Raw genomic sequence first — 26,695 nt, forward strand, 5'->3', positions numbered from 1 at the left:
TTCCACTTGCAGTTGCACTTTGGAATTTGATTGAGCTGAAAAATTTTATCATAGACTACTCAGTACTCTGTTGTTGTAACTTGATTTACAGATATACATGTACCATATATAAGTTCACAATTTTGCCAGATGAGGCACTTTAATCGTGATAACTACTTTGATTATGAGACTAAAGTTTTCAGAGCACTTATCAATCAGTCTAAAATCAGAAAGAATATATTTCCCTGCTTTAAATACTGTGATGGTTGTTAAGGAACATTGATTGATGTGTTCTTTTTGTAATCTATTCGTATTTATTCAGTCACGTGTGAAACTTTTCCGGTAATAATCCAAAGATGTCACTTTTTTTGTTTTAAGGCTTTGAAAATCCACTGGTTTTATAGCTTATAATAGAATATTCTTACTGTGAAGAAAGTTTTGTGACATCAGAATCAACTTACCTTTCTTGTATAGTGAAATCCCAGTCCAGGTCTTGTGCTTACTTTTGTTTTGTTTTGTTTTGTTTTTCTTATTTTAAAAAAAAATTGCTAGCATGATATCAAAGCTTCATTGTTTAATGATTATTCATTTCTTCAGTAAACTGACATTGCGAGACTGTTACCATGGTGACCTGCAGCAAACAGAAGGAGGAATTCCTGGCGGTGTGCCAAGCTGAGGACTGTCGGCTCTTTCTGGAGTTTCAGGACAAACATGTGAGAAACTAGAATCAAAGCTTTGCAAAACAAAAGGGAGAAGTGTCGAAACTGCAGTTGCATTATTACATCATCTGTATCAATAACTTCCAGGATGGCACTGCTTTAAAGTCTCCTCGAGTCTGCCGGGGACTCCCTGAATGTTTAAATATATGTTTGATATGTTGATTGTTCTTTGCAACCTCTCTTATAAAGTGTGAATATTTGCTATCCAAGGTTTGTTCAAAGTCACAACACGTTTCTTCAGGTAGAATGCACAATGAAAGTCCTACACCCAAGAGAGAGAGTCAAAATATACAGCTGTATCATGGTATGACTGTGCAGAAAATACATCAATTCTAATGAAGGGTGGGTAGAAAATACTGCAGAAGCAGTAGTAGTTGAAGTAATGATAGAACTAGAAGTAGTAATACTAGTAAGTAATATCAACACTTCTTGTGGTAATAGAATATTTTCTTCTTTTTACCTCAGAGATCAAAGTCTGATGACTTCAACATTGGAGATTTGCTTGAAGGAGTGTCCAAAAAGCAGCAGGAGAAGCTGTGGGGTGGCCTGTTTGACCTGTGTGCCCGCACCCTGGCCAAACTCAACCCATCGGCTGACCCCATTGAGCAGGTGAGATCATGGTTCTCACATATTTTTGTTCTTTTATTGGTAGGATGTCAGGGAGTTGTAAACCTGTTTCCCAAAATGTTCATGGGGACACACCCACACATGTTCATTCCATTCCATTCTTTGAACCGAAGCATAACAGTGTATACTGTGGTGGCTCACTCCTGTACTCTGCAAGATTAGGTAATGAGAACTCAGATAATGTGTCTACTATTTTAATCGTAAATAATATTTCTAATCAATTTAACTTCCTTGTGGGAATGTCTCCATTTGAAGTTCATTGCACTGCTACTAAGCAGACAAGCACTTTGCGGAAATGAACAAGGGAAAAGTAACAGTATTTGTGAACCAGGAGGGTGTATATTTCAAAGATCTTACAGTGCTACAGCCCGTCTTGTTCTCAGCTCTCGATATCAGCCATTAGGATGTGATTGCCACTACATCACTTTAATGAGGGCAGGAAGGCTGGAAAACTCTGATGCTCATCCTTGTCATGGATGAGAAGTGATAGTTTGGGTTCATTGTAATCATATTTTTCTCCATCCCTCTTCAAGAAGTATAGCCATAGGGTAGCCAAGTTATTGGTAACCATCCACATGCCAGATATGGCAAACAGGCACAATTGCGATGCCTAACGCCCTCTGGATTAATTATGGTTGACATGAAAAGCTGCAACATGACTCACATTGACCCTTAAACAGAGTTTCATGAGAGCGGGCGTTAGACATTCCAGCTGCCTGCTGCCTACCCCAGAACCTGGGACACCCGGAGCAGGATGTGTCAGGAATTTAACTGAATAGAATTAAAAACTTAGGGGGAAAAAAACACATACTTCCACCAGAAACCAATAAATTCATATTCTTTTACCCCAACCCCCTTCCCTCCTGCTCCATACAGTCTGTCTTAGATGAAGTACTGAAATGCCTCCAAGGAATCGTTACCGTGGGCAACTGCTGCCTGGAGGCAAAGAAGCCGGTCACTCCGGACAAGATGGTGGAGACAATGACCATCTTACATGGTGAGATAGAATTGTGGTTGATGTCTGATCAGTGCAAGTATCCATGCAGATATCATGTCCTCATTGTAGTGTGACTTTTTCCACTGGTGCTCATCACGTAATCCCCACTAACTATCAGTTGGCAGCGTTGACCCTTTTCAGCACTGGAATCAATATTTTCTCATACCTCTTTCAGCATGGGCCGTGATTTAGTTTAAATCATATTTGAATTTGCCCACACACTTATAGTTTCATGCAGCTATGCACCTGAAAAGTTATGGGCTGGCTTTGAAATGACAGTGTTGATTACTATTCTTATTATTTTTTTCATATTGTGCCTCTTGATGTGATTTTAACATCACAAATGTTGAGTACACGCTGAGAACAAAAGAATCTTAATATGTGAGAGCAATGGTGTGCGAACAAGGAATCAGATTTACAGTCAACCATTTTACCATGAGGTACATAGGAAGAGTGAAAAGGAAATGATGTGCACGGTATGTTTGCAGCTGCACTACCATATTGCCATTCTATTATATATAACATACATAGTCCAGTGTCCACATTCACTGTAATTTTGCTGAGTTTCCCTAAATTACTACCAGGTATTCATATTCTAGATCAGCTGTGATTCGGTATTGATCAGCAACATCTTTCATGAATGCAGGTATGCATGGTATATTGTAAGGCCCTTGGGGTTAGGGTGATACTGTAATCGATTCTGGCTTTGGACAGTTTTCTCTTTTGTGATTTCATATTTTTCCTTCAACCTGACATAGGAGTTCTCCTGGACCTACCAGACTCAGCCAGCAAGCTGCAGCACAACATTGCCAAGCTCTGTCAATCCTGGTGAGTTTGGATCAGGGTAATCTGTCAGTTCTCAAACTGGATTCAAATCATTGGTGGAACAAAGAAATAAGTCAGCATTCCAGTTCAAATTATCTCTTCAGAAAATAATCCATTGCTGCCTCATTGAAATATATCAATACAAATCCTTGGGAGTGACAAGCTTTATGTACAAAGTATACACAGATAGAGGATATATACGTGTAGACATATCAAAGAAATATATGTAAAGTTCTTCATTAAAAAAAATTAAAGTCTTAAAAAACAAAAACATGACCATATGAAATAGATACTCAACAGAAATATAGATGGCTGTCAAATGAGTGGTATTGAGATAATGTCATGAGCTCAAAGAAAAATCATTAAATTAAAAATCACCTGTATTACTAGTTTCAGTTGTGAAGAAAGTGCTATGTGAATATTAGAGGGATGGTAACCTCAAACCTGTGAATGTCTATCTTTCTTGAGAAATCAGAGGAAACATTGATTGATAATGTTACCGTGAAATTAATGTTCAGACAAGAGGTTTTAGATATGAAAGGAATTATTATTTGTTCAAGCACTAGATAAACTTGTGTTGAGCAAGATGCTCAAAGCCCAACAAAATCAAATAAGCTCCCTTCATCTCTGGTAATATTCTGGGTTTGTATATATACCGGTGGGTGGTATATCGAGTCTTTCCATGGCTTTATGTCTGTCATTCTTCCATCCAGGTGGAATTCAGGGCTAGTTGACCGAGAACTGCTTGTCCCCAACACCATCATGTACTTCCTAGTGAAGACTCTCCAGCCCAGTGGAACAGTGAGTCTAGCAATGATAATCCACTCCCCTTCTCAGTAATTGGAGAATATCGGTTTCAAAGGGGCTTTCAGGTTTATAAGCCCGGGAGATAAGCATTTACTCTTCTCTCTTACAGAGGAATGCATCCAAATACACTTTATGTGTTCTCTGAATCCACATGTTATGTTTTTGGTAAATTCTGCTTTAAGCATTAACGTTTATGAACCCAACAGTTTCATTTTCATGTATCACAATAGCCTATGTGAGGGATTTTCATGCTGTTTCATACAAATATGTTTTATCTCACTTGCATCATTCTCATGGCAAAGTACTGTAGGTGAATTTCTGAAATACCAGCAGAGCAGTTTGGCAAATTTTTACCAACAGCTCACTAATAGTGATGACAGGATTAACCTGCGTTGGTTTGTTTCCCATAGGGTGCAGACATCAAGCTCCTGTACACCATGAGGGAGGCCTTCTCCCATCTCAGTCTTACCGATGAGAGCAGCAAGGCCTTGAAGGAACTCCTTGAGCAGTGCATCATCAGCCCCACCTACCTCAAGGTGGACGAGGTGAGGCATCGTTTTCTACAGACCTTTGTGAAATTGTGCACTTTTTTTACCTCCGCCAAGGAAGGAGGTTATGTTTTTTGTCTGTGTTTCTTTGTTTGTCTGTGTGCAAAATAACTCAAAAAGTTTAGAACAGATTTGCATGAAACTTACAGGAAAAGTTGATAATGACACAAGGAACAGATGAACAAAGTTTGGTAGTAGCCCAGGAAATTTTAAAGGACAAGTTTACCTTCATAAACATAAGGATTGAGAAAATGCAACAATATTAGTAGAACACATCAGTGAAAGTTTGAGGAAAATTGCACAATCGATGCAAAAGTTATGAATTTTTTAAATTTTTGTGTTGGAACCGCTGGATGAGGAGACTACTACAGCTTGTGAGTCATATGCGTACAACAGTATAAAGAAAATGTAAAAGAAAATTCAACATATTTTCACTTTTTTGGCATAATAAAAGTGCACTTGACTTGCCTCTTTCTAAAGGCAGGGGGAATAATATTACCCTTAACATTTGTCGGTAACGAGTCAGGGGAATGTGTACTTTTTTCAAAAGATGGAATTTTGTGAAATTCTCTTTATATTTTCCTTATATTGTTGTACGCATGTGACATCTAAGTTATTCATACACTGCAGTAGTCTTCTCATCCAGCGGGTACTGCACAAAAACTTCAAAAATTCATAACTTTTGAACGGATTGTCTGATTTTCCTCAAACTTTCAATGATGTGTTCTACTAATATTGCTACATTCTCTCAATCCTTATGTTTATGAAGGTGAACTTGTCCTTTAAGGATTTTGTAAATATTTTGGCAAATAGGATCGATAAACTTATGGAGTTCAAGCTGTGCATATCTAAGGTTTGCATATGCATACTAAAGTGAGTGCTCTGCTCAAGGAGCCATGCAGCAGGAAGCTGATGAAGTATAACAACTCCTATCTTTATTTTTAAAGCTATCTTTGGGAATTTGGATGATTTTCAGCATGGCGTGTATTGGTGGGAATGATCCACTTGGTGGTGGTCTGCGCTGTCTTAGTGCTATTCTAGTTTGTTAATGTGTGGGTTCTTGTTGGAGGGCAGTAAGAATTAAATTTATGCAATTAAGAATGACAGACTGTCTACATATTAAATACATAATTTTCCTTACCATTTGTTCACAGTTCATGTGTGCAACCTTTTTTCCCCCAGGGTCGCAAGTTCCTCAGTTTCCTGTTTGGTCTGGAGGAACAACTGGTGGAGCGTCTCCATGCTGCCATCAAAAACCAACTACCGTCCTGTCCCAAGTAAGGAAACTGCTGCCACTGTTTAACATTGCTCATCTGGTCATTTGTTTCATGTCAATGCCCACCCATTTCTTTGAATTTTCATTGAAATACATGTACTTTCCTCTTTTCTTTTAATTCTGGTTACTTACTGTTTTTGCCCGAGTCTTGCCCTAGTTTACTTTTGTACTTTATTTCCTGATCTTCCGTACAATTTGTTTCCATCCTTTCGACAACAACAAGAGTACCACCTCAATTTATTGAAATTACCATTTTTAGAGAGATGCAGGGACTTTTGTCACAAAGAGAATTGCAGCCAATTGCCAATTAAAAACCTGTATGTTACAAGTTAAATGCACAAAGCTGATTTGTCATGGACCAGCTGCTACCAGGGAAACTGCAGTTATTATGTTGAAATTGCTCATCAACTGCTCCATGAAACAAAACCCAGATCAAATGTGCAGCATTGATTTGCAGAGACATCAAAACGATGAAGATCCCCTAATGTCAAAAATTTCAGACGTGTTAATGCGGTACCGTACTTTGTTTTTCATTGCCGTGGCAGGAACATGCTCGACTACTATGGGGAGGTGTACTTCAAGGCGTGGCGGAACGCATCCCCTCCACTGAGCGCCAAGATTGAGACTTGCTGCATCCAGGACCTGATGCACTGCGCCATCCACGCCAGACGCGTCGGGACACGCAGCCTCAGTCTCATCCTTAGACAGGTAAGCACGCCCAGGCCTGTGTAGCGCCCTCGTGTGACAGTGAACCATATGCAGCATGTCAACATCCCTTTGCATTCCTAAACATGGCTGTTTGTTTTTGTTTTTTTTATGTGTGTGATTAATACTGAAAAGATGTCTTCTCTACTCTCCTTCCACGCAAACAATTTTGTCACCTTGGCTTATCTGCATATGGATAGCGATCAATGCTGCTAGCCAGTGAAAATAGGTGAAGTTTGATTCCATAATTTCCATATCTTTCATCCGATTCTGATGTAAAATTCTACCTATCTTTTCATCTGATTTTCACTCTATGAAAGTAAATTTTGACAATATGTGGAATTGCCCTTTAAGCAGTGAATTTGTCATTGATATGAAGTTCATCGCAAGAGTATGATTTTGTGAAAGGAGAGGTTGCAGTAAGCATCAAGATTAACTCTGAAGACCTCAGTATGACTGCAATGACTCCATATTGTTGACAGAATGATATATTACAGGAATTTTTGTCACCCATTTGACCAATAAAACAAGTGTACTGAACTTTATGTATTGATCTGCCTTCCTAAATACATTGCTATCTTATAAGCATGACCTTACCTGAGAGATCGTTCAATCACGTTTGCAAAAAGAGAAAGTGTTCATTTCAACGATGCTACAATCTATGATTTTAGCCTCTACGAGCAGTGGGCCAGCCTGCAATAACCATACTTCCCAGAGATTATTCATGCTACCCACCCGAAGGTCCTCTGAAACCTATGATCCAGCCCATAACTGTGCCTTTTTGTTTTCCCTGAGCCAATATATTGTTCTGCTTCCATAATTATGATATACCTGTCTTTGTCGATCCTCCGCAGCTCCTGAGCTACTTCACCAAGCAGAAGCGACAGCAGGGAGTGGATAAGATGCTCCTGGACCTCTATGAGCCGATCCTGTGGAGGGCCTTCAATGTAAGGAACTCTGCTCTGTACTTGGGTTGGTTTTTTGTTTGGTAATGGCATTTGTGGATAGATGGATGGATGGATAGATAGGCAGATGAATAGATGGATGGATAGATAGGCAGATGAATAGATGGATAGATGCTGCAAAAGTGAAAATTTTTGCGGTGTTATATTTCTGCACATTTCGTGCAACCAGAAACTAGCACAAAAATAAAAGCATGTGAATATTTTTACTTGCTATATGTTCCAGTACTTGATAGCTTATGCTGTGATTCCATGGAATTAGAAACAAGCAAAACTAATCTTTCTTATCCGGCCAAGCGTGAAAAAATTACTCACACAAAAAAATATCCATTTTGACAGTAGATAGGTAGATAAAATTGTGAATGCTTGCCTCAACATCTTTGTGTTGCTATGCAAAATCAATGTAAGTTTGTATGAAGTATAGTCTGTGAGTTGTGAAACTGTTGTGGGCAATTTCTCTGCACAAAGCCTCATTCCACATCGGCCACTTTGGTCAAACACAAATTAAATGCTGCCAGAAAAAGAAGTAAGTAACCCTGCCTTTTTTTTTATAGTCTACCTGCTTCAAGCCAAGCTCTTGTCCTTCCTGACCCACACACTGTAAGGGTTTGCTTGTACAGACAGGACTGTAGTAGGTTACTATATGCAGTAGTGCTATGTACTGTACTTTGTTATCACTCTATGCCATCATATGTTTGCATGCTGCCCATGTTTAATGGCTGATGTACGGAAGGAAACCAGGGTGAGTAGGACTGTCTCACTAATGGCTGGGCATAAGCTTTGGTTTTTGAATTGGAGCCCTGAATAAAGGTTGCATTTGTTGGATGTTGCCCATTTATATCCTGTTTGAAATCTAGTTATTTTCTGTGTGGATTCTGAACCCTTTCAACGCTGTACTGATGACCTGTTCCCTTCCATCCAGGTGGCCAATGCTGCGGTCAGAGCCAATGCGGCCGCCCTCCTCATCGATGCCTTCCCCCTCCAAGACCCGACGGCATCCAAGGAGGACACGGACTCCCTCCTGCAAAAGCAGATCGACATCTTACAGGTAGGCTTTCCAATGTGTGCATCATGCGCTCAGTCCCCGTGGAATTGCTGATACCTTTCCATATTGATGCATGGATGGATTAGCAGCGAGGAAGTTACTTTGTATACCAGCCAGTGTCAATTTGGCCCCAATTTTTTCACTGACTACCAAATGTAGGCTCTTTTGTACCCTCGTCCTCTCACAAGCCTTTTATTTTGAGCAAATGCGTGATCAAGATTGATCACAGTTTGAAGCCATTGTACATCTTTTCAACAGTATGAAGAAAATATGTCTTATTCTGGCCACGTGCATACAAGTCATGAATATATATTACTCCATATGTGTGCTTGTTTGTTAAAGCCTGCCCTTGTTCTACACTGTAGTTAATCGCTCAAGTTTTTTTTGTATGATCCCTAAAACTGTGTTTGCCTGGTAGTAATATATTTGGGGGAGGGATCATTGATATGAGTTAAAAAGATGCAGGGGGTACATTCGTCCCCTCTTAACTTGTGTGTGAACAATTCTTGTTCAGTGGTTTTGCCCTAATATTGAGGAACAGTTTTATCAACCCCTCGTTGTTATTGTAGTGATAGGGCAGCATTTCGCTAGGGTAGAGTGGTGTAGATAAACAGTTAACAATCTTTTCCATCTTCCATCCTTGGAAGGGTTTCCTTGACGACCCCTGCCCCGTGGTGCGAGTGACCGGTATCCAGGGGGTGTGTCGGATTCTAGGCGTTTTCTGGGAGCTCATCCCGGCCCATGTGCTGACCACGTTCCTGTCCAAGCTGATCCAGGACATGGCCTTCGACGTCAGCTCCACAGACGTCAGGATTGCAGTCTTCAAGGTATGCCCAGCTGAGCAAATTTACTTAATGAATGCCTTGTTCAAGTGCTCAAAAGTGAACCAAAGCGAACTGATCCAATATGTACTGTATCATTTTGTGCCAGTATTTTAGCTTTGAGCATACCTCATGAGTTATTTTTACAGGAGGTTGCACATTTTGTAACAACAGGGTCATACACCTGGTGTGCTTGAGCTACTTAGAGATGTTCCGAACAAAGGAATGAACTCTTCGCATTACGACTTATGTGCGCGTTATGTGCATTCTTGTTATGCCAACTTCTGGTATGGTTTTGGTACGCTTGAGGAGCGCATGATCGAGGAAATGGTCCACTTTTGGCTTGCCATAGTACAGTACGGTACACTTTAGGAGAGTTTGAGTGCTCCTCTGGTGTGAGTACAATACAGTACGGTATGCTTTAATAGAAGAACTCAAAATATGTTATGAGATATACATGTGAGTGTTTCTTTTGATTGAAATTTCAAGGGTTTGATCTTTGTTGTGGACAACCCTCTGAGTCATCCGCTTCTCAAGAATCTGCTTCCATCCCTCAAACACTTCATCCACGACACGTCGGAGAAGGTCATCATCACACTTGTGGATCTACTGCTGAAGGTCAAAGGTTACAAGACCATCAAGGTGGGCAAATTTTAATTTCATTTCTCTCCTCATCATGAACATGACAAATATAGCTTAAAGGACAAGTTCACCTTTATGAATATGTGGATTTACTGAATGAAGCGAAATTAGTAGAACACATCAGTGTATGTTTATGGAAAATTGCACAATCCATTCAAAAGGTATGAATTTTTTAAGTTATTTTACCACTGTTGCTGTATGACGAGACTACTACAGTTGATTATTTTCACATGCATACAACTATATAAAGAAAATATAAAGAAAATACAATATAATTTTACTTTTCTCACATCATGAAAGAGCACTTGACTTACCTCTTTTACTCGGCAGGGAAAATGATATGACACTTAACATATGTCGGTAGTAAGTCCGGGGAATGTTTACTTTTCAACAAAAAAAAAAGAAGTTTTGTAGAATTCTCTTTATATTTTGTATATATATCATTCTATGCATGTGACATCACAAACTGCAGTAGTCTTGTCATCCAGCAATGACTGCACAGAATCTTTAAAAATTCATAGAAACTTTTGAACAGATTGTCTAATTTTCCTCACTAATGTGTTCTTCTACTGATGCTGCATTCATAATGCCACATTCACTCGATCCAAACATGTATGAAAGTGATCCTGTCCTTCAAGTATTCCTTGGAAAAAGGGAACCCTGCATGAAACTTTCCTCAAATTTTCCTGTTGAGAGTGTGTAGCATATGAGCCATATACAGTAGAGAATACATAACCTCATCCTTATCTTCATCTCCTCCCCCACCCACGTTGCCACCTCATCACAACAATTTAGCATATCACCACATCTTGCACTCACACACCCTCTCCCCCTCTCTCTGCCTCTCAATCTCAAGGTGTGGAGCATTGTCCCTATTGAGGACCTCTTGGCCAGACTGGAGATGGACTCGCCTCCTGTTGCTAGGCGCATCGTCGAGCTCGTCTTCAGCTCCTTCCAGCCCACGGACCATCCCGCCAGCGTCCAGGTGGAGCGCCTCATGGCCCTGATTGAGATGAACGCCGGAGCTGCCCGCGTCTTCTACCAGTATGCCCACAAACACATGTCGGTGGCGACAGCCGGTAGGTGTACTCATATCCACCAATGTGCAAATAACATCATATACCAACATCGCAATCACTTAGTTACTCTTCATGGAAAGATTCATGTGTTCAATAAAACCTCAGTCATCATTGATATAATGACTTACTGTATTAGTTTGCAGTTTGATTTGAAGGATCTGATTCATCTTTAGACAAAATAACCAGTCTCTTTCATTCCAGCCATTTACTTAACGACTACAGCGCAATTTGATTTTCCACATGATTCTTTATATGAAAAAAAATGCCATCATGCTTTCTATGTTATATTACCTATTTTTCACAGTTTTTTTGTACCAGTTCCAGAAAGCTTAGCAATTTTTTGTTAGTTGAAAGAATCAAGACATTATTTCCTGTGCTGTAAATTGTTATAAATTACTGTTACATGGTCCAGTAAAGAAGTGGTAGCAAACTTCATATAGTTGCTCAGAATCACCATGCATTACTCTAGGGTTTGTGATGAAGTATCATTATTTGATCATTAGAATTAGTGATGAACTCAACCAGTTTAATTTCAAGACATGGAAAGATACAGCAATGTTTTGGAAAGTTTAACACCAACACTTCTTGTGTTTGCATATGTCCACAATGTTGTCTGTCAAGTTGCAATGGTATTGTGAAATTCTAATGAATTTTATAGACAGCATCACTTTCCAGCAAGTAAATTTGCTGTGGTCTCATAGCACAAGTTAAACCCTGTTGAATCCTTGCCTTAAAGGGTGTGTACAGTTCTGGTCGAGGTGAGGATTTAGCCTTTAACGTTTTGCGAGATATTCAGAAACCACTCTATGAGATGTCAAAGAGCATGCAATCCTAAAGGGTATCAAAAGTTTACTTGATGAAAATCAGTTTTGAAATGGCTGAGATATCCAAAAACAGGGTGAAACAAAGAGATCCTAATAAAGTTGTAGCCTGTCGCCTTTTATTATTATCACTTTTTTTGATATCTCAGCCATTTGAAAACCAATTTTCATCAAATAAACGTTGAATCCTTCTTAAAATGACATGCTCTTTCATATTTCATAAGAGGTTTCTCATTATCTCACTTAGAAATGTTCAAAACATGAATTCCTTTCCTCAACCAGTACTGTACAGTCCCTTTAACCTTGTGGTTTGTCTGCTCAGCTGACTTCATGCTGGTGCTCTGCCGCTGCGTGAGAGGCTGCATCAAGCAAGCCCAGCAGGGCTCCATCGGGGGAGGCGGGGGAGACACGTCAGCGGCTGGTGGGGAAGACGAGGAGCAAGGGATGGAGGGAACAGAGGAGGAGGAGGAGGAAGAGAAGGAGAATGAGGAAGGTCTCTCCCTCAAGGACAAGGAGGTGATCGACGGCATGCTTGAGATCATTGCGATCCTGTGGACGGGAATTGCCCACCAACTGGCCAAGGTAAGACCCGTCCCAATTTCCCATTGCTTCCTTCAAACAAGCACAGTCCTGCATTATCATAGCTTATTTGTTTACGTCATACTAGTTATCTAAATTTGCAAATTACGACTATGGAGGAGAATGATTAATTGCATCTTGTCATCAGCTTTTGTGTGCCCTATAAATGTTTGCAAGACTTTCTTCTTGTTACCGGAAATGCATTAACCCCAAGCCATTCATGGTTCGAATTTTTGACAAATCTATCTATAGTGCAATTTATGTTCTCTTTTATACATTTCTGTGTGGAATAACCGTTGTTTCGACAAGGCTTTCCTGTCAAAGGTTGTACTTCTAGACAATACCACAGATGAGAGGTTCCTTTCAAATTTTGTCTTGAATTTAGTCATCTATGTATAAATTAAGTACACTTTCAGGACAGAAAATGTGATCCGCAAACAGGGCTTGTGTTTCAAAATGTTTTGGGTGTTTTTGTTGTTGTTTTTTTTATTAGAATGTGACATTACAAGCAGTCACTTGACAAACCACACTGATTTTTACCCGTATCTCTTCATAAATGTGTAACTGCTAGTAGAATATCCCCGAATTGCTCAATCCAGATTTTACCAGCTCTGCTTGCACCGTGTGGACATGCCATTATTACCAAATTTCTGCTGTTGTTCTCACATTACTTATCCAGCCCGTGAATCAGGCTACCAAACAGAAACTGGTAACAAGACTGAGCAAGGATCTACCAAAGTTTCTGGCCACTTTCCAGGTAAGGACACAAAGAAATGTTTCTGTTTCCCTCATGTATGTTTCTTGTTTGTACAAGCCAGTGACTGTGAGTGCAGCATTAAGTTATGCTGTGAATAAACAATATTTGTGAGTCACACAGTGAAGGTATTTCCTCTTTTTTTGATAACACAGCAGGAGAAGTCACTCTGTGTCAATCTGTCGAACTATATCAATACTACTCACTAGTTACAAACGTTATTAAGTATGAGGTATTTATAGTCCTGATAGTGTGGTCACATGTGTTGATTGTAACAGAACTGCCCTTGCTTGGCAGAGAAAGAAGAAGAAATGTCCACCTTTAAGTACCTGTGCAAAGGAGTATTTGCCTGTGAAAGCAAATTAGGAGTAAATTTTTTTCTCTCTCAAGTTCATAAAGGGAATCATGTTGAAATATCCTTGTTTGTTCTCTATGCAAAATATTCTCACACGATTGTATGAATGAATCAGTAGATTTTTTTTTCTTTCCCAAGTTCAAAAAGGGAAACTTGTTGGAATGTCCTTGTCTGTTCTCTATGCAAAATATTCTCACTCAGTTAAAAAAATAGTTGTAATAACAGTCATTTTTTTCATCACTTTGCCAATATCTTACTCATCTTCCTTCCCTTCCAATTCCTGTTTAAAAAAATCATCTATTTTTCATCATAAATTATTGATTGGTGTTCTGTGAAGGTAGATAAAGAAATGAATGATCAAGGACCACTGTCACTTTTCCCCTTTCAGGATGGCCGGTCTCTGTCAGCCGTGATGGTGCTTGCTGCCTTCCTACCAGCATCTTCAGTCCCTGCCTTCAGGTTAGACCCAAAATACTCCCAATTCAGTTCCTATATCTTTGTCAGAAGTCCGCAATCTAGAAACAGTATGTGCTTTTCCTCAAGAGAAGTAATACTACATGACACAGAAATCTTACATCATAACAGAAGAAGCAAAGGAAAAAAAAAAGGCGTAGTAATACTGTATACATGAGATATTATATCTCTGATTTGATTAAAGTTTTCTTACAAAACATGATCTTCATTACTTTTCTTCCTGACTTCCCGTTAAGAAACTGAATATACCTTGTCTCCCTGTAGACAAAGCTGACAAAAGAATATTTGTCATGGCATCACAGTAATCACAAGATATTGATGCCTGATTCAGGTTCTGGTAGGATACCAAATGTGATGATTTACCAGCTGTCATTTAGAACAATTCTAATTCAAAAGATATGATTCAGTTCATTCGCTCAGAAGTGACGTAATTTTCAGTATTATAGAAGTGGAAATTTGCATGCAACATTTCCTGCAACATGAAACTAGTGGAAAAATAAAAACACATTAATTTTTTGCTTCTTGTCTGTAATTTTATTTTGCATTTTCATTCCATGGAATTTAAAAAATATGTGCAATTCATCTTACCTGGCCAAAGGTTATTCACACAAAAATGACCATGCTTACGGTAGTCAGAAAAGCAGCAGTGCTGCGTGTGACTTCCCCATAACAAAACTTGTGTTTCTCATCCCGCAGTCATGGCTGCCTGTCCAAGCTCAAGAGCCTTCCCCCGTCCTCGGCAGCCGACGCCTACGGACCCCTCCTCCAGTGCTTGGTCCTGTGGGGGCGGGGCAACGATGCCCTCATGCTCATCTCTGATTGGCTGGAGGCCGCCCTGAAGAGGCGTTCCCATGGCGATGGAGGAGTGGATGGTGAGGAGCAGGAAGACACAGGATCATCTAAGAAGGTACTTAACCCTCATAGAACCACTGTGTCAAAAATCCATTGGCTTTCTATGCAGTTCAGTTATTACCTCCACAATGGTTATGTTTTTGCCAATGTTGGTTTGTTTGTCTGTCTGTCTGTCTGTTTGCAAAATAACTCAAAAAGTTGTGAATGGATTTGGATGAAACTTGCAGGAAAAGCTGATAATGATACAAGGAACAGATGATTAGATTTTGGTAGTGATCCAAGAATTTTTATGAATTTCTGAGGGATTTTTTTAATATTTTGGTACATAGGGTCAATGAACTTTGGAGTTCAAGCTGCATGCATTTGAGGTTCATACGCCACACAGTAGGAGGCTAATGAAGCAAACACAAGGCTTCTTTATCTTTGGGAAATTGGGCGCAATTTCAGCATGTGTGTATGGATGGAGATAAGCTACTTGGCAGATTTCTGCGGTCTCCGAGTGCTTTTCTAGTTATTGGTTGTGACAGACTTCAACTTGTTTCCCCACACCTCAATGACAGACACCGTCTGCCTGAAGACAGTTTGAAGGATATTCGAAACTTTGATGTCGATCATGATGAAACGGCAGGGAATTTTAAACTCCAAACTCCATGCTACATTTGGTTTTAATCCACTGCTACAAAGTCAAGTTAGCCCTGAACAAATAAACTAGTACTTGTTTTAAAGAGGGAGTAACACCCATCAGGCTGGATGCACTTTAAAAAAAAAAAGGTCCAAATAAAGTGCATTAAAAATTGATTTTCTTCCCTTTTGAAGAATTGTCATTTTTATTTTGCAGTCATGGTTCACACTGATATATTTCACTCACTTTCATGTCAAAACAATGCCAGTAATAATTAATTCAGTCTATGGTATTGTCATTATTTCACCCGCAGAGGGCAGCCCAGAAGAAAAGGAAAGTGGCCTTCTCAGAGCCCATCAAGCCGCAACCCAGTCTGGCTCTGGCCTATCTAGACTGGTTGCTGACCAATTACTCCTGTCGAACGGTCCTGCTGGACACCAAGGCGTCGGCACTGCGAGAAATGGTCACCAGTCTCAAGTTGGTTCTGGTATGATATTGATACATTTGATACACAGGAATAATGGGGGAAAATTTCCCCGACAAATATTGTCTTATGGAAAAAGTGTCGCTTAGGCTGCGTTCACATAGAAGTATACTATTCGGGTATTCGGGCTCGTTTTTCGAGGGCAAGGAAATAGCTTGAATCAAACGATAGGATTTCCTCACACCGGTTCACGTAGGAGGGCACTATTCGAAAGTGCCGAATAGCTGCAAAAAGTATAGCAAAGTGGGAATCGAGCTTGTTCGATTTTCTTGCAGCGTATACCATCTCTCGTTTATGAAATAATGACACTTTTGGTCTGGATTTGCCCTTTAGCAAAAATAAGCATGTAGACTGACATTCTGATGCAGTTTAGAAATTGTTAATAAGATTTGCTTGGATGTAGGAGGAAGAAATCCTCACTGCATGGGATGGTGAGTTGACGGTGCGGGTGATGGTGTACTCGGTGCCCGAATAGCGAATAGCGAATAGCGGATAGCGAATACTTCTATGTGAACACAGCCTTAGGAAGCCATTAGATGAATTATTGCACAACTTTGTCTTTCATGATTTATGTAAAGTCATGTCTCACATGTTGGTGTTTTTGTTACTGTTGCAAATACACAGTTTTCAATACTTTTTAATAATACTGTCCAAGATAACTTGTCAAGAAAAATTGTGTATTTCGATTACTAGGAAAGCAAGTGCTGTCATGGCCTGCAAGCATGCAAACAAACTTCAAGTAGTCAGAGATGTATGACTTTTGGCAGAAGATTTTCTGTTGAATGGAGAAAGCTAGACACAAGGCCCCTGAAACTGAGCAACTGTTGACATAGATAATGATTGCATATTATAAAACAGTATCTTTGTCATAATCAAGAAGTTGTCTTTGTAATTCTTCAAGCAAATGTATCACTCTTTTCACCATGGGGTAGTTGTTGCAGAAAAATAAACTTTTCTGGGTAAAATATGGCACATTCCCATGTGAAATTGAGCATTAGTGACATTTAGATTGCCGACATTAATGTGAACACCACCATGACATTATATAAACATCATCATATAAGGATATATGCCGCATGTTATTGAGATTAATGTGAACGCCACCATGACGTTATATAAACATCATCATATAAAGATATATGCTGCATGTTTAAGAGATTAATGTGAATGCCACCATGACATACAAACATCATCACATTAAGATACGAGCCGCATGTTATCAAGAATCTTCCACGTTCTTGATGCGTTCCATCACAGCCGGCATTAGAGAAGCGTCTCTTGAGTCCTGGAACCCTCAACGATCTGGTCTCCGACGAGGTCTTGGTCACCACCCTCCAGGCCTACTGTCGAGTCTGCATCCATCTTCAATCGCTAGAGGTGGGTGCATCTGATCTCCGTTTTCTAATCTCATCTTCATCTCAGTCAGTTTCAGTCACACAGTCCTGCATTTGATGTTCTTTTTTGTCAGGTTAACCTATTCTATGCTAGGGACTTTGGACAGTGTGTACATCGCTATGGAGTTTTCTGTGCCAATCAGTACTCACAGCACACAATGGGTTTATTAAAGTCAGTACCACTGTGGTGTAGTGGTTGAGACTCTGGACTCTCAAACAGAAGATCCCAGGGTTTGAATCTTGCCTGGCGTTTACGTTAAAGATCTATGTCTTGCTTTCAGTGTTGCTCTCGACCCATGTGTGTATAATGGTAATGTGGCAATTTGCTGGGATAGTAATAGCGTCAGAGCCATTTAGCAGTGCAGTATAGACATTTTAGAGGCTACCTTGGGTAGATAAGGACATACACGTTGTAGCATTGTTATTGTAAGCAAGTTTTCTCAACTAATGGTATATCCAAAAAGTGAAAGTTATTTAAACCTGTGCCATCACAATCCAAACCTTGTTTCGTTGTTGACTCTTTTTATTGATCAATGGTTTAGGGTACTGAACAAACAGTGTTTTTTTAAGTATCTATGAAAAAGGTTATTTTCCTGTATTTCACAATATATTCTGTTACCATTGTTGTCATTTCAGAATGCTGAGCCTTGTAGTCCCACAGGCAGCGAACCCTGTCAGGTGGCTGACGTATTTGATGAGCTCTTTGCCTGGTGTGACAGGGAACTCCTGCCATTGTTCCCCCAGAGCTCTGGGGAGGAGAGAGCTGGCAAGGACACCCCATCAGAGGAGCTTGTTCAGAAGTTAGCCAAGGACTGCATTACAGTGAGTATGATTATGTATTTTACCAATGCCATGGCAGAGCACTGGGCATTTTTCTCAAGACTGTATATTTGTCACTCTTCAAATGTAACACACTTGAAGTTATAAACATTAGTGCCTCATTTTGAAACATTCACCGGCCTTTGATTCACTGTATTCTTCATATTTCATAAGTTACGTGGCATTAGATGAGTACATAACTACAGGTCTTGCAGTACCATCATTTGATGGAGCTAATGGTTCATGTATGTCAGTGTGGATGGCAAAAAGCAATGACTGATTACTATCAAAAGTGATCTTTAAAGCTATATTCTAAAGTTTGTCCCTGATGATATTAACACCGAGACAGCAAAAGATTGATTAAATCCATTTTTATTGATATTCTATAGTCAGTCACATAGCAATCATATCTTAGTACTGTAAAAGTAAATATTTTTGCGCGACTAATTTTTCGCGCTCGGCGGGGTAAGAAGAGTTTCGGGTGTTTTTAATTCCGCGGAATCAAGGCATCAACTACTGGAACATATGGGAAGCAAAAATATTCGCGTGCTTTTATTTTCGCGCTAGTTTCGGGTTGCGCGAAATGCGCGAAAATTTCAACACCGCGAAAATTTCCACTTTTGCAGTAATGTGTACCTAATGGTAGTATGTCACATTCCTGGTATTTTGCTATGTTACATAGAGAAGGTATCTGATCATTATTTTTGTCACTTTGGGTTATGCAATCATTCTCTTTTTTGGGTTGTTTATTTGTTTATTTTTTTTTTGTTATTCAACTTCAGTTGAAAGATGGGATTTTCTTTGCAGAATTTGAAGGTACTGTTTACCATTGGGAGCAGGTTTTAGAAAATGTTTTATCACATTTGATGCATACATGTATGTGTAGGTCAATTGTATCGCAAAACATTCTACCATATAACAATTTTGTAATAAAGCCTAAAATATAAGGACACTATTTTTCTCACTAAACCATAACTGTAGACAGTTTAGTCTAGAGACAATTTTTTTTATAACTATTGTTCAGATTTTTTATATTTAACAATACTTAGTATTGATTATACTGATTAACTTTTTTGCATTTGTTGTTTTTATCCCTAACTCACATTTTAGAACTATTTTGTAGCACTAAAGCTGGGTTTTTGTTTCATCTGCAAATGATATTGATGCCTTTTAAGTATTAGATATGGAGATAGCCTGAGGAATCTCTTCCAACATTTTTTCCAGGTTGTCATGAAGATGAGCAGCGACGTCGTCATGCTGGGGTTTGGCACCGATGGCTTCCGGTCCCGACTGGCAGACTTCTGCCACCTACTGCTGAAGACAGGTATGGCATATCAATCAACCAGTGGGCCACCCCAGGCATCGAGGTGGCTCAGTCAGTAGCATTTATGACTTGCAGTCGAATGTCATGGGTTCTAGCGCAGGTTCGAATCTCAGTGAGTCTTCCTGAGCAGTGTTGTTCCTTGGATAGGACATAAAATGGATGTTCCGTGTGTGAGAGAATCACTACCCATGCACGTTAAAGATCCCACTTGAATTCATCGTAAAGAGCAGGGTGCCTAACCATGTAAAGTAGTCCACCCCAAGTACTCACAGTGTGACCGCATGGATCACCAGCTAGTGCAGCTGAATATGAGCTATCCAGGGCCCCGTTTTACCAAAAGATATAATCAATTACAAATTTCCTTAATACACAGGCTGCCATAGACTTATGATAGAAATCAACTATATAATCAATTTTAACTCTTCATAAAACAGGGCCCTGATATCTTAGCGGATGGAAAATGAAATTAACAAACCATCAAATTATAGATAGCTGTTCAGACTCTGTTTGTTTGTTCATATTCCATCTGTACAAGACAAGATGGCTGGATAGCCCATATTCAGCTGCACTAGCTGGTCTTCTATGGGGTATATACTTGGGACATACCACTTCAGCAGGTAATGCACCCTGCCCTTTGCAATAAATGAATGAAGAATATTTTTTTTTACTAGTGTGGATTGTGACTCTCTCACACATGTTACCTCCATTTTATATACTTTCTGAGGGACAGAGTGTTTTGCCTCTGCTAGGGGATATGGCATGATAACACAGAACATAGCTCAGCAAGACTAACTGGGATTCAAACCCGCACCCAAACGTGAGCCATTCAATTGAAAGGCAGATATGCTACTGATGGAGCCACCTTGCCGCACTCTTGCTCTTGACAACTGCAGACAATACGGTATAGGTATGGGCTGCAGTCAAAACTTGGTTCTGTTTTTAATGAGATCAGCTTGTAGTAACTAAACTGCATGTGTTAGATCATTTAGAATAACAATGCCCCATTCAGATCTACAGAGTACAGTAGCTGCTCTTTACTGAATGCGATAGTGATATTGATGGCATATTACTAAAAGTTTGTGTATCCCTTTTGTAAATCTGAAAATTTGGTTCCTTTCATAAGGTGGTATATTGTAGAGGCAAGTAATTCAGACCTTTCCTCCGAATAATAAAATTACAAACTTCTTTATGGAGGTGGAAAAATACTGTAGATTTCCAGTGAATTTATGTAGAGGCCTAAAAATTCCAATCACTATTCTCTGTTCTAAGGGGGAGCATAGTCTCAAGTGACATAAAGTTTGTTTTTCATTTCTTTTTTAAAAACCCCGAGGTGAACTACCATTGCATTTTGTGCACAATATTGGGAGACATTTTTCATGAGCTGCAATGTAATCAAAACTTTGTGACATTTGCAAAAGGGATGTACAACCTTCAAGGGCCGATTCCATTCAGCTGATGCATTTCTGTTTCTTGCAGACGCCGTGCTGGACTTTGTCCCGCTCGTTTCCAAGGTCATGTGTCATCTAGGACGCAGGAGCTCCACCCATGATGCCAGACAGCATGAAGTGGTGGCAGACCTCTTCACCAAGTTTGTCAAGGCTCTCAGACACACGGCGGGCAAAGAAGAAGGGAGCACCAGTCAGCTCCAACAGGCATGTGTGATTGTTTGACTGTCGCTTCTAGCAGAAATCACCATTGATAGTTGAAATCACTTATGTTGTGTTTGAAGTTCATAGTTGTAAAAGGGCTGCTCATTTACCCATCCCAATATGTGTAACTGTTGTAACGCTAGTGCTGCACTTTACAAATTCTTTGCTTTCAAGGAGACAGTTTAGAATTCATGCGAAAGTAGTAATTCTGTATGATTTTTTTTTTTTTTTTTAATTTTTTTTTTTATAGATCAAACATATAATTGGTAAACCATAGGTCTGTCTTGCCTAGAAAATCAGTTTGTTTACTGGTATGGAAAAGTTCTTTTTCCAGGGAAAGACAACCCTAAAACAATATCGAGCAGGTAGCCCATGTAGTTATGAAAAAAATATGATCTAAAAATGATCTTTAGGAGGCCAGCGGTTTCAGAGGAAGACTAATATTAATATTCATTCATTCAGAATTTTGACATTAGATTGGCTTCCTGTGGTTTTCCTTCCTATTCAGTACGCATTGTGCAGGACTATTTTACATCTAGCTACCACTGAGAGGAAAAGAATAAATTATTCCGATATTTCATGTCTTTAGGTTAACAACCGGCCTCTTTTCTTCCTCCTAACAGACTTTGACGAGCATCAGACCAGCCATTTCAGACATCCTGCGACAGACCAGCCAATCTTCAGACGGTCACCACGACGACCCACTGGCCACCGGCATGGCAGCCTGTGTCGGAGAGATGACGGATGCGGTGGTCCGGTCGGAGGGCGCCCTCGATGTGGCCGAGAGTGCGGCAGAACTCCCCACCCTGACGGGGTTCCTCGTTGGGACAGTTGGCAGTAATAAGGCACTCCTCAGGTGAGCATTTTGGAGTTTCAATCATGAGCCATACAAGGAGGATGCATGGCTTCCAGCCACAGACATACAAGGTGGTACTGTAAAACAAGGAATGTTCGCGTGCATTTTAATTTCGCGAATTTCGCGAGCGCCAAGATTCGCAAAATTAAAATGCACGCGAAAGTCCTTGTCTACACTATATGCACTGAATGCCAGTGGCAGTTCGCGAAAATATCATGCCGCAAAAAAGGCCGTCAGCTCCAATTCGCGAAAAATTCATGCCGCGAATATATCATGTTTTACAGTAATTTATCCTAATCTGCTGTTTTAGTGTTAATAGTCTTGTTAATGTAAATTTACTTTTAAAATACAGTAGGGAAAAGTGGCCATAAATGCAAACTTTCAATAAGACTTCTTCACACATGATCGTGCAGTGCAATTGGTCACACTTTTCTATGCCTTTGAACAACAGAAATTTAATATGACGGTGAGAGTTAAAACTTCCTATCAGTTACAACGGTTTATCTCACTTAAGGCAAAATGTTAGGCTGTTTATACATATCAGGACAATTTCCCCTCATGGACAAATACCTCATGGCTAAATAGTGATAGGATAAGGTTCAGGATTAGGATTAGGGTTAGGGTTAGTATATGGGTTATGGTCATGATTAGGATTAGGGTTAGGGTCAGGCGAGGGATCTGGGGTGATTCTGCAGGGGATAGTCGTCCTAAACCAGTTTATATGCCATCTTTTTTAAAGCATACTTAGAAAGAATACAGAATATTCAAAAGAATTAAACTTTACATTTATTATAGGACCATACCCTGTTCTGTTTTGTTTTGTGTTTTGTTTTTTGTTTTCTGTAGAGAGGTCCTATTTCTTTCCACATTTTCAGTTTTGGCAGGTTTGTGATGATAGGAATCTTTCCCTCACTGATATCATTTCTGTGTGTGTGTGTTTTACACAGGTCGTTTGTGTATGAGCTGGAACACTGCGTGTCAGTGGGGGCCCTTCAGACCCGCCCCGCCCTGCTGGCAGCCCTGCACATTCTCCTACCCCTGGCACGGGACAAGAAAGGGGCATCAGGGTGCGGCATCAAGGAATGTTTGACTGCTGTCCAGCAGCAGATGGAGAAGGTCCAGCAAGCGGTCAAGGGAGACGCAGAGGATGAAGAGGGAGAAGAGAATTACAACAATCCGGACAGGTACGTATTGATGTCTTTCATAACTAGAAAAGCACTCTGAGAGTGCAGACCTCTGCCAAGCAGCTCATTTTCACCCATACACACGTGCTGAATATCGACCAATTTCCCAATATGGAAGCCTTTTGTTTACTTCATCAGCTTCCAGCTGCACGGCACCTCACCCGAGCAGAGCACATGCTTTAATGCCCGTACGCAAACCTCAAATACAAGCAGCTTGCACTCCCAAGTTCATTGACCTTATCTGCCAAAGGATAAAAAAATCCTTCGAAAATTCATAAAAATGCCTGGATCACTACCAAAATTTAATCATCTGTTCCTTGTGTCATTGTCAGCTTTTCCTGCAAGTTTCATCCAAATCCATTTATAACTTTTTAAGTCATTTTGCATACAGACAAACAAATAAACAAAGCAACACCGATGAAAAAATATCCTGCCTTGGCGGAGATAATTAGGTTTCCTGATTTGTGTAGGAGGCAAGAGTAATCAGAACATCCTGCAGGTTTCATGGGAAATGCTGTCTTCCCTAAATGGTATTAATACACATTTCTATTGCAGGAAGAGGAAAATACTGTTTTTCCTTCACTGTTTCAGCCATCAGAACACCACAGTGCTATTTTAAAGGTTGGCATCCATGGAGCTCAGACAAGCTACTTATCAACCACATTTAAGAAACACTTTCTCTCCTTTTCCCTCTTTTCCCACCTTGAAAGTCATAAACAGTGATCATGGATTTACCCATGAAAAGAGGTTCCAAGTCTAAACATGGACATTGCGGTAGAGGAGAAATGTACTGTAAAAGGTCATTGCGGAGTAAGCCATAAAGATCAAAGATCAAAGCAATTTATTTTCTTTCAACTGATAGGGAAAGAGCATTTGATCTCCAGTTCAGTGTCTTTGGTGGATCATATCCGAAAGTTCACCCCAATCTCTTCCCATTCTACACTCACCCCTCCCCCCCCCCCCCCACCATGCATCCCTCCCCCTGCCCTCACTCACTCCTCCCCTTCCCCTCATTCACCCCTCCCCCTGCCCTCACTCACCCCTCCCCCACCCCTCACTCCCCCTTTCCCTCCCCTCACTCACCCCTCCCCTCCCCTCACTCACCCCTCCCCCTCCCCTCACTCACCCCTCCTCTTTCCCTCACTCAACCCTCCTCCTCCCTTCACTCAACCCTCCTCCTCCCCTCACCCCTCCCCTCCCCTCACACACCTCTCCCCTTCCCTCACTCACCCCTCCCCCTCCCCTTCCCTCATCCCTCCCCTCCCCTCACTCCTCCTCCTCCCCTCACACACCCCTCCCCTAACTCACCCCTCCCCTCCCCTCACTCACCCCTCCCCCTCCCTCACCCACCCCTCCTCCTCCCCTCACTCAACCCTCCCCCTCCCCTCACTCACCCCTCCCCTCCCCTCACTCACCCGTCCCCTCCCCTCACTCACCCGTCCCCTCCCCTCACTCACCCCTCCCCCTCCCCTCACTCACCCGTCCCCTCCCCTCACTCACCCGTCCCCTCCCCTCACTCACCCGTCCCCTCCCCTCACTCACCCGTCCCCTCCCCTCACTCACCCGTCCCCTCCCCTCACTCACCACACTCACCCCTCCCACTCCCCTCACTCACTCTCTTTTTAGTTTTCTTTTCCTCTCATTACAGACATATGTATTTCTCTCTCTGTTGTTGTTGTGTACAGGTTCATGATGGACCAGATGCAAGAACTGCAGAAGCAAATCTCTGAAGCAGTTGGTGGGATGGCATGACTCTAGACAGCAATATCTCTCGAATATCAATGGATTTTCTTCCTAAAGTGCTGTAAAAGTGGAAATTTTCACATGACACAGGACACAAAACTAGCGCGAATGCAAATGTGTATTGCGGACCAGTTACTTTTTACCATAGTCTGTGCAGCCAAACCCCATAACCACCGCCGTGGCAGCGGTAAGCAGTTTGAAGTTCTCATTCAGTTATCTTGACCGTCTGAGAGATTAAAAAGTTGTGAAATTTGTCTTACTGGCCGAGCACAAACAATTAATTTTCGCTAAGTTTCGCTTTTACAGAGTTCTCTGTAATCCATTCTGTGGCATTCATTATTTATGGTACCTGATGTAAAACGTAGACCGCAAACTATACGGTATGTCACAATCTGTACTGTCAAAGAAAAATGCATCACAAATTTAGTGATGTATTATATAGACAGATTCATTTAATAGAATATAGCTTGCAGTTAATGTCTACTTTGGCATGTATTTTCCACATACATTGTACATTAAGAACGTATACCTTTGTACTGTACAGACATATTTATACTGTTCCTGAATGACTTGTGTCATTTCAGTGGGGTCACCATATCAGATTGGTCATAACTTTGGGGTTAGTCAGCACTTTCCTGTTATCTAGAAGTGACTGCCTGATGTATGGTTGAACTAAATCTTTATCCGCTTTCTACATTTTTCAGAAGTATATGTATGAAACCCTGTATGGCTCACATGTATATACTGTATTTGTGTGGAAAAAATTTCATATAAGATATACACTGTATCTTCTAACTGCATGGGATTTCCTTATTTTTGTTTTTGTTTTAAGTTTTACTTAACACATGTAGCACAGTCCATATATTGTACATGTATGGATGCAAGGTTTCTGAAGAAATACTTTTTTGTTTGTGGTTGTCTCCTGTGTGACTACTGTATAATGATTCCAGTATACAAAGGCACAGTGTAACAAAATGTTGAAGATGCCTATGTAATTTATGGCAAGATTTTTATCCCTGATTAAAATACCAATCTCTGCTAATCACTTTTTCAGAGACATCAAATGGTAGTGAGTACAGAATTTGTAGTTTTCAGGATTGAAGTTTGGTCGCGGCCATTATCCAAAAGAATGGTTTCTGTAATTTTCTTTCCACAAGGACCTCTTGTCAAACTATGCAATTTACCTTCTGATACTGTATATACAACATTTTACTACACACAGCCCTGGTACAAATTTTGTACATGAAATCCAGATTGCATTCATAAGTTTTAGCCATGATGGCCAAACTTTCAGGCACGCTTTGTTGTCGTTATGTGCGTAAAGTTTGAACATACAATATCAGTCAGTCTGGTAAAGAAATGATTTAAATGGTAAGAAAACTGTAAAGATCACTATTCAGTAGTTCTCGATAGTCATTTCCTTTTCCTTAATGCCTGATGTGCCTTGTATGTTGCACACGATATAATGTTTCAATCCAGTTTGTCTATTTTTGGACTTTAAAGAGCCCAGTTGAGTACAGATAGTTGTGGTTGATTACGCAGGGAGAAAAAAAAAAATCAAATGTACAGGTACAAATGTCATAATCCTCATTGACCTAAGGGAATTGTATCCATTTTCTTTCCACACATAATTGGCTAATTTTCCATCTGACTTGCTGTTGTTGATCATGATACATGGCATACTCTACCAAAGGTAGCCATGACCATTTCTCTGTCTCTGTTGAGAGAAGAGTTGCACCCAATAAATGGAGCT

General features: G+C 40.4%; 1 protein-coding gene across 1 annotated transcript; it reads left to right on the forward strand.

The window, feature by feature from the left end:
• The first annotated feature begins 602 nt into the window (after positions 1 to 602).
• Positions 603 to 24,966, forward strand: LOC139736507 (condensin-2 complex subunit G2-like). Its single transcript, XM_071647257.1, has 25 exons — positions 603 to 692; positions 1,164 to 1,307; positions 2,202 to 2,322; positions 3,081 to 3,150; positions 3,861 to 3,948; positions 4,365 to 4,499; positions 5,685 to 5,779; positions 6,324 to 6,486; positions 7,338 to 7,430; positions 8,368 to 8,493; positions 9,138 to 9,317; positions 9,801 to 9,953; positions 10,810 to 11,032; positions 12,176 to 12,435; positions 13,112 to 13,189; positions 13,930 to 14,000; positions 14,712 to 14,922; positions 15,815 to 15,976; positions 17,231 to 17,350; positions 18,004 to 18,189; positions 19,411 to 19,510; positions 20,987 to 21,162; positions 21,783 to 22,015; positions 22,963 to 23,199; positions 24,885 to 24,966. The coding sequence occupies exons 1-25, from the start codon at positions 603 to 605 to the stop codon at positions 24,949 to 24,951; spliced, it is 3,582 nt and encodes a 1,193-aa protein (XP_071503358.1). The 3' UTR covers positions 24,952 to 24,966.
• The last annotated feature ends 1,729 nt before the right edge of the window (positions 24,967 to 26,695 follow it).

Source organism: Diadema antillarum, unplaced genomic scaffold, assembly GCF_040938485.1.
Source record: "Diadema antillarum isolate AM-2024a unplaced genomic scaffold, OU_Dant_1.0 seq00000649_RagTag, whole genome shotgun sequence".
Lineage (NCBI taxonomy): Eukaryota > Metazoa > Echinodermata > Echinoidea > Diadematoida > Diadematidae > Diadema > Diadema antillarum.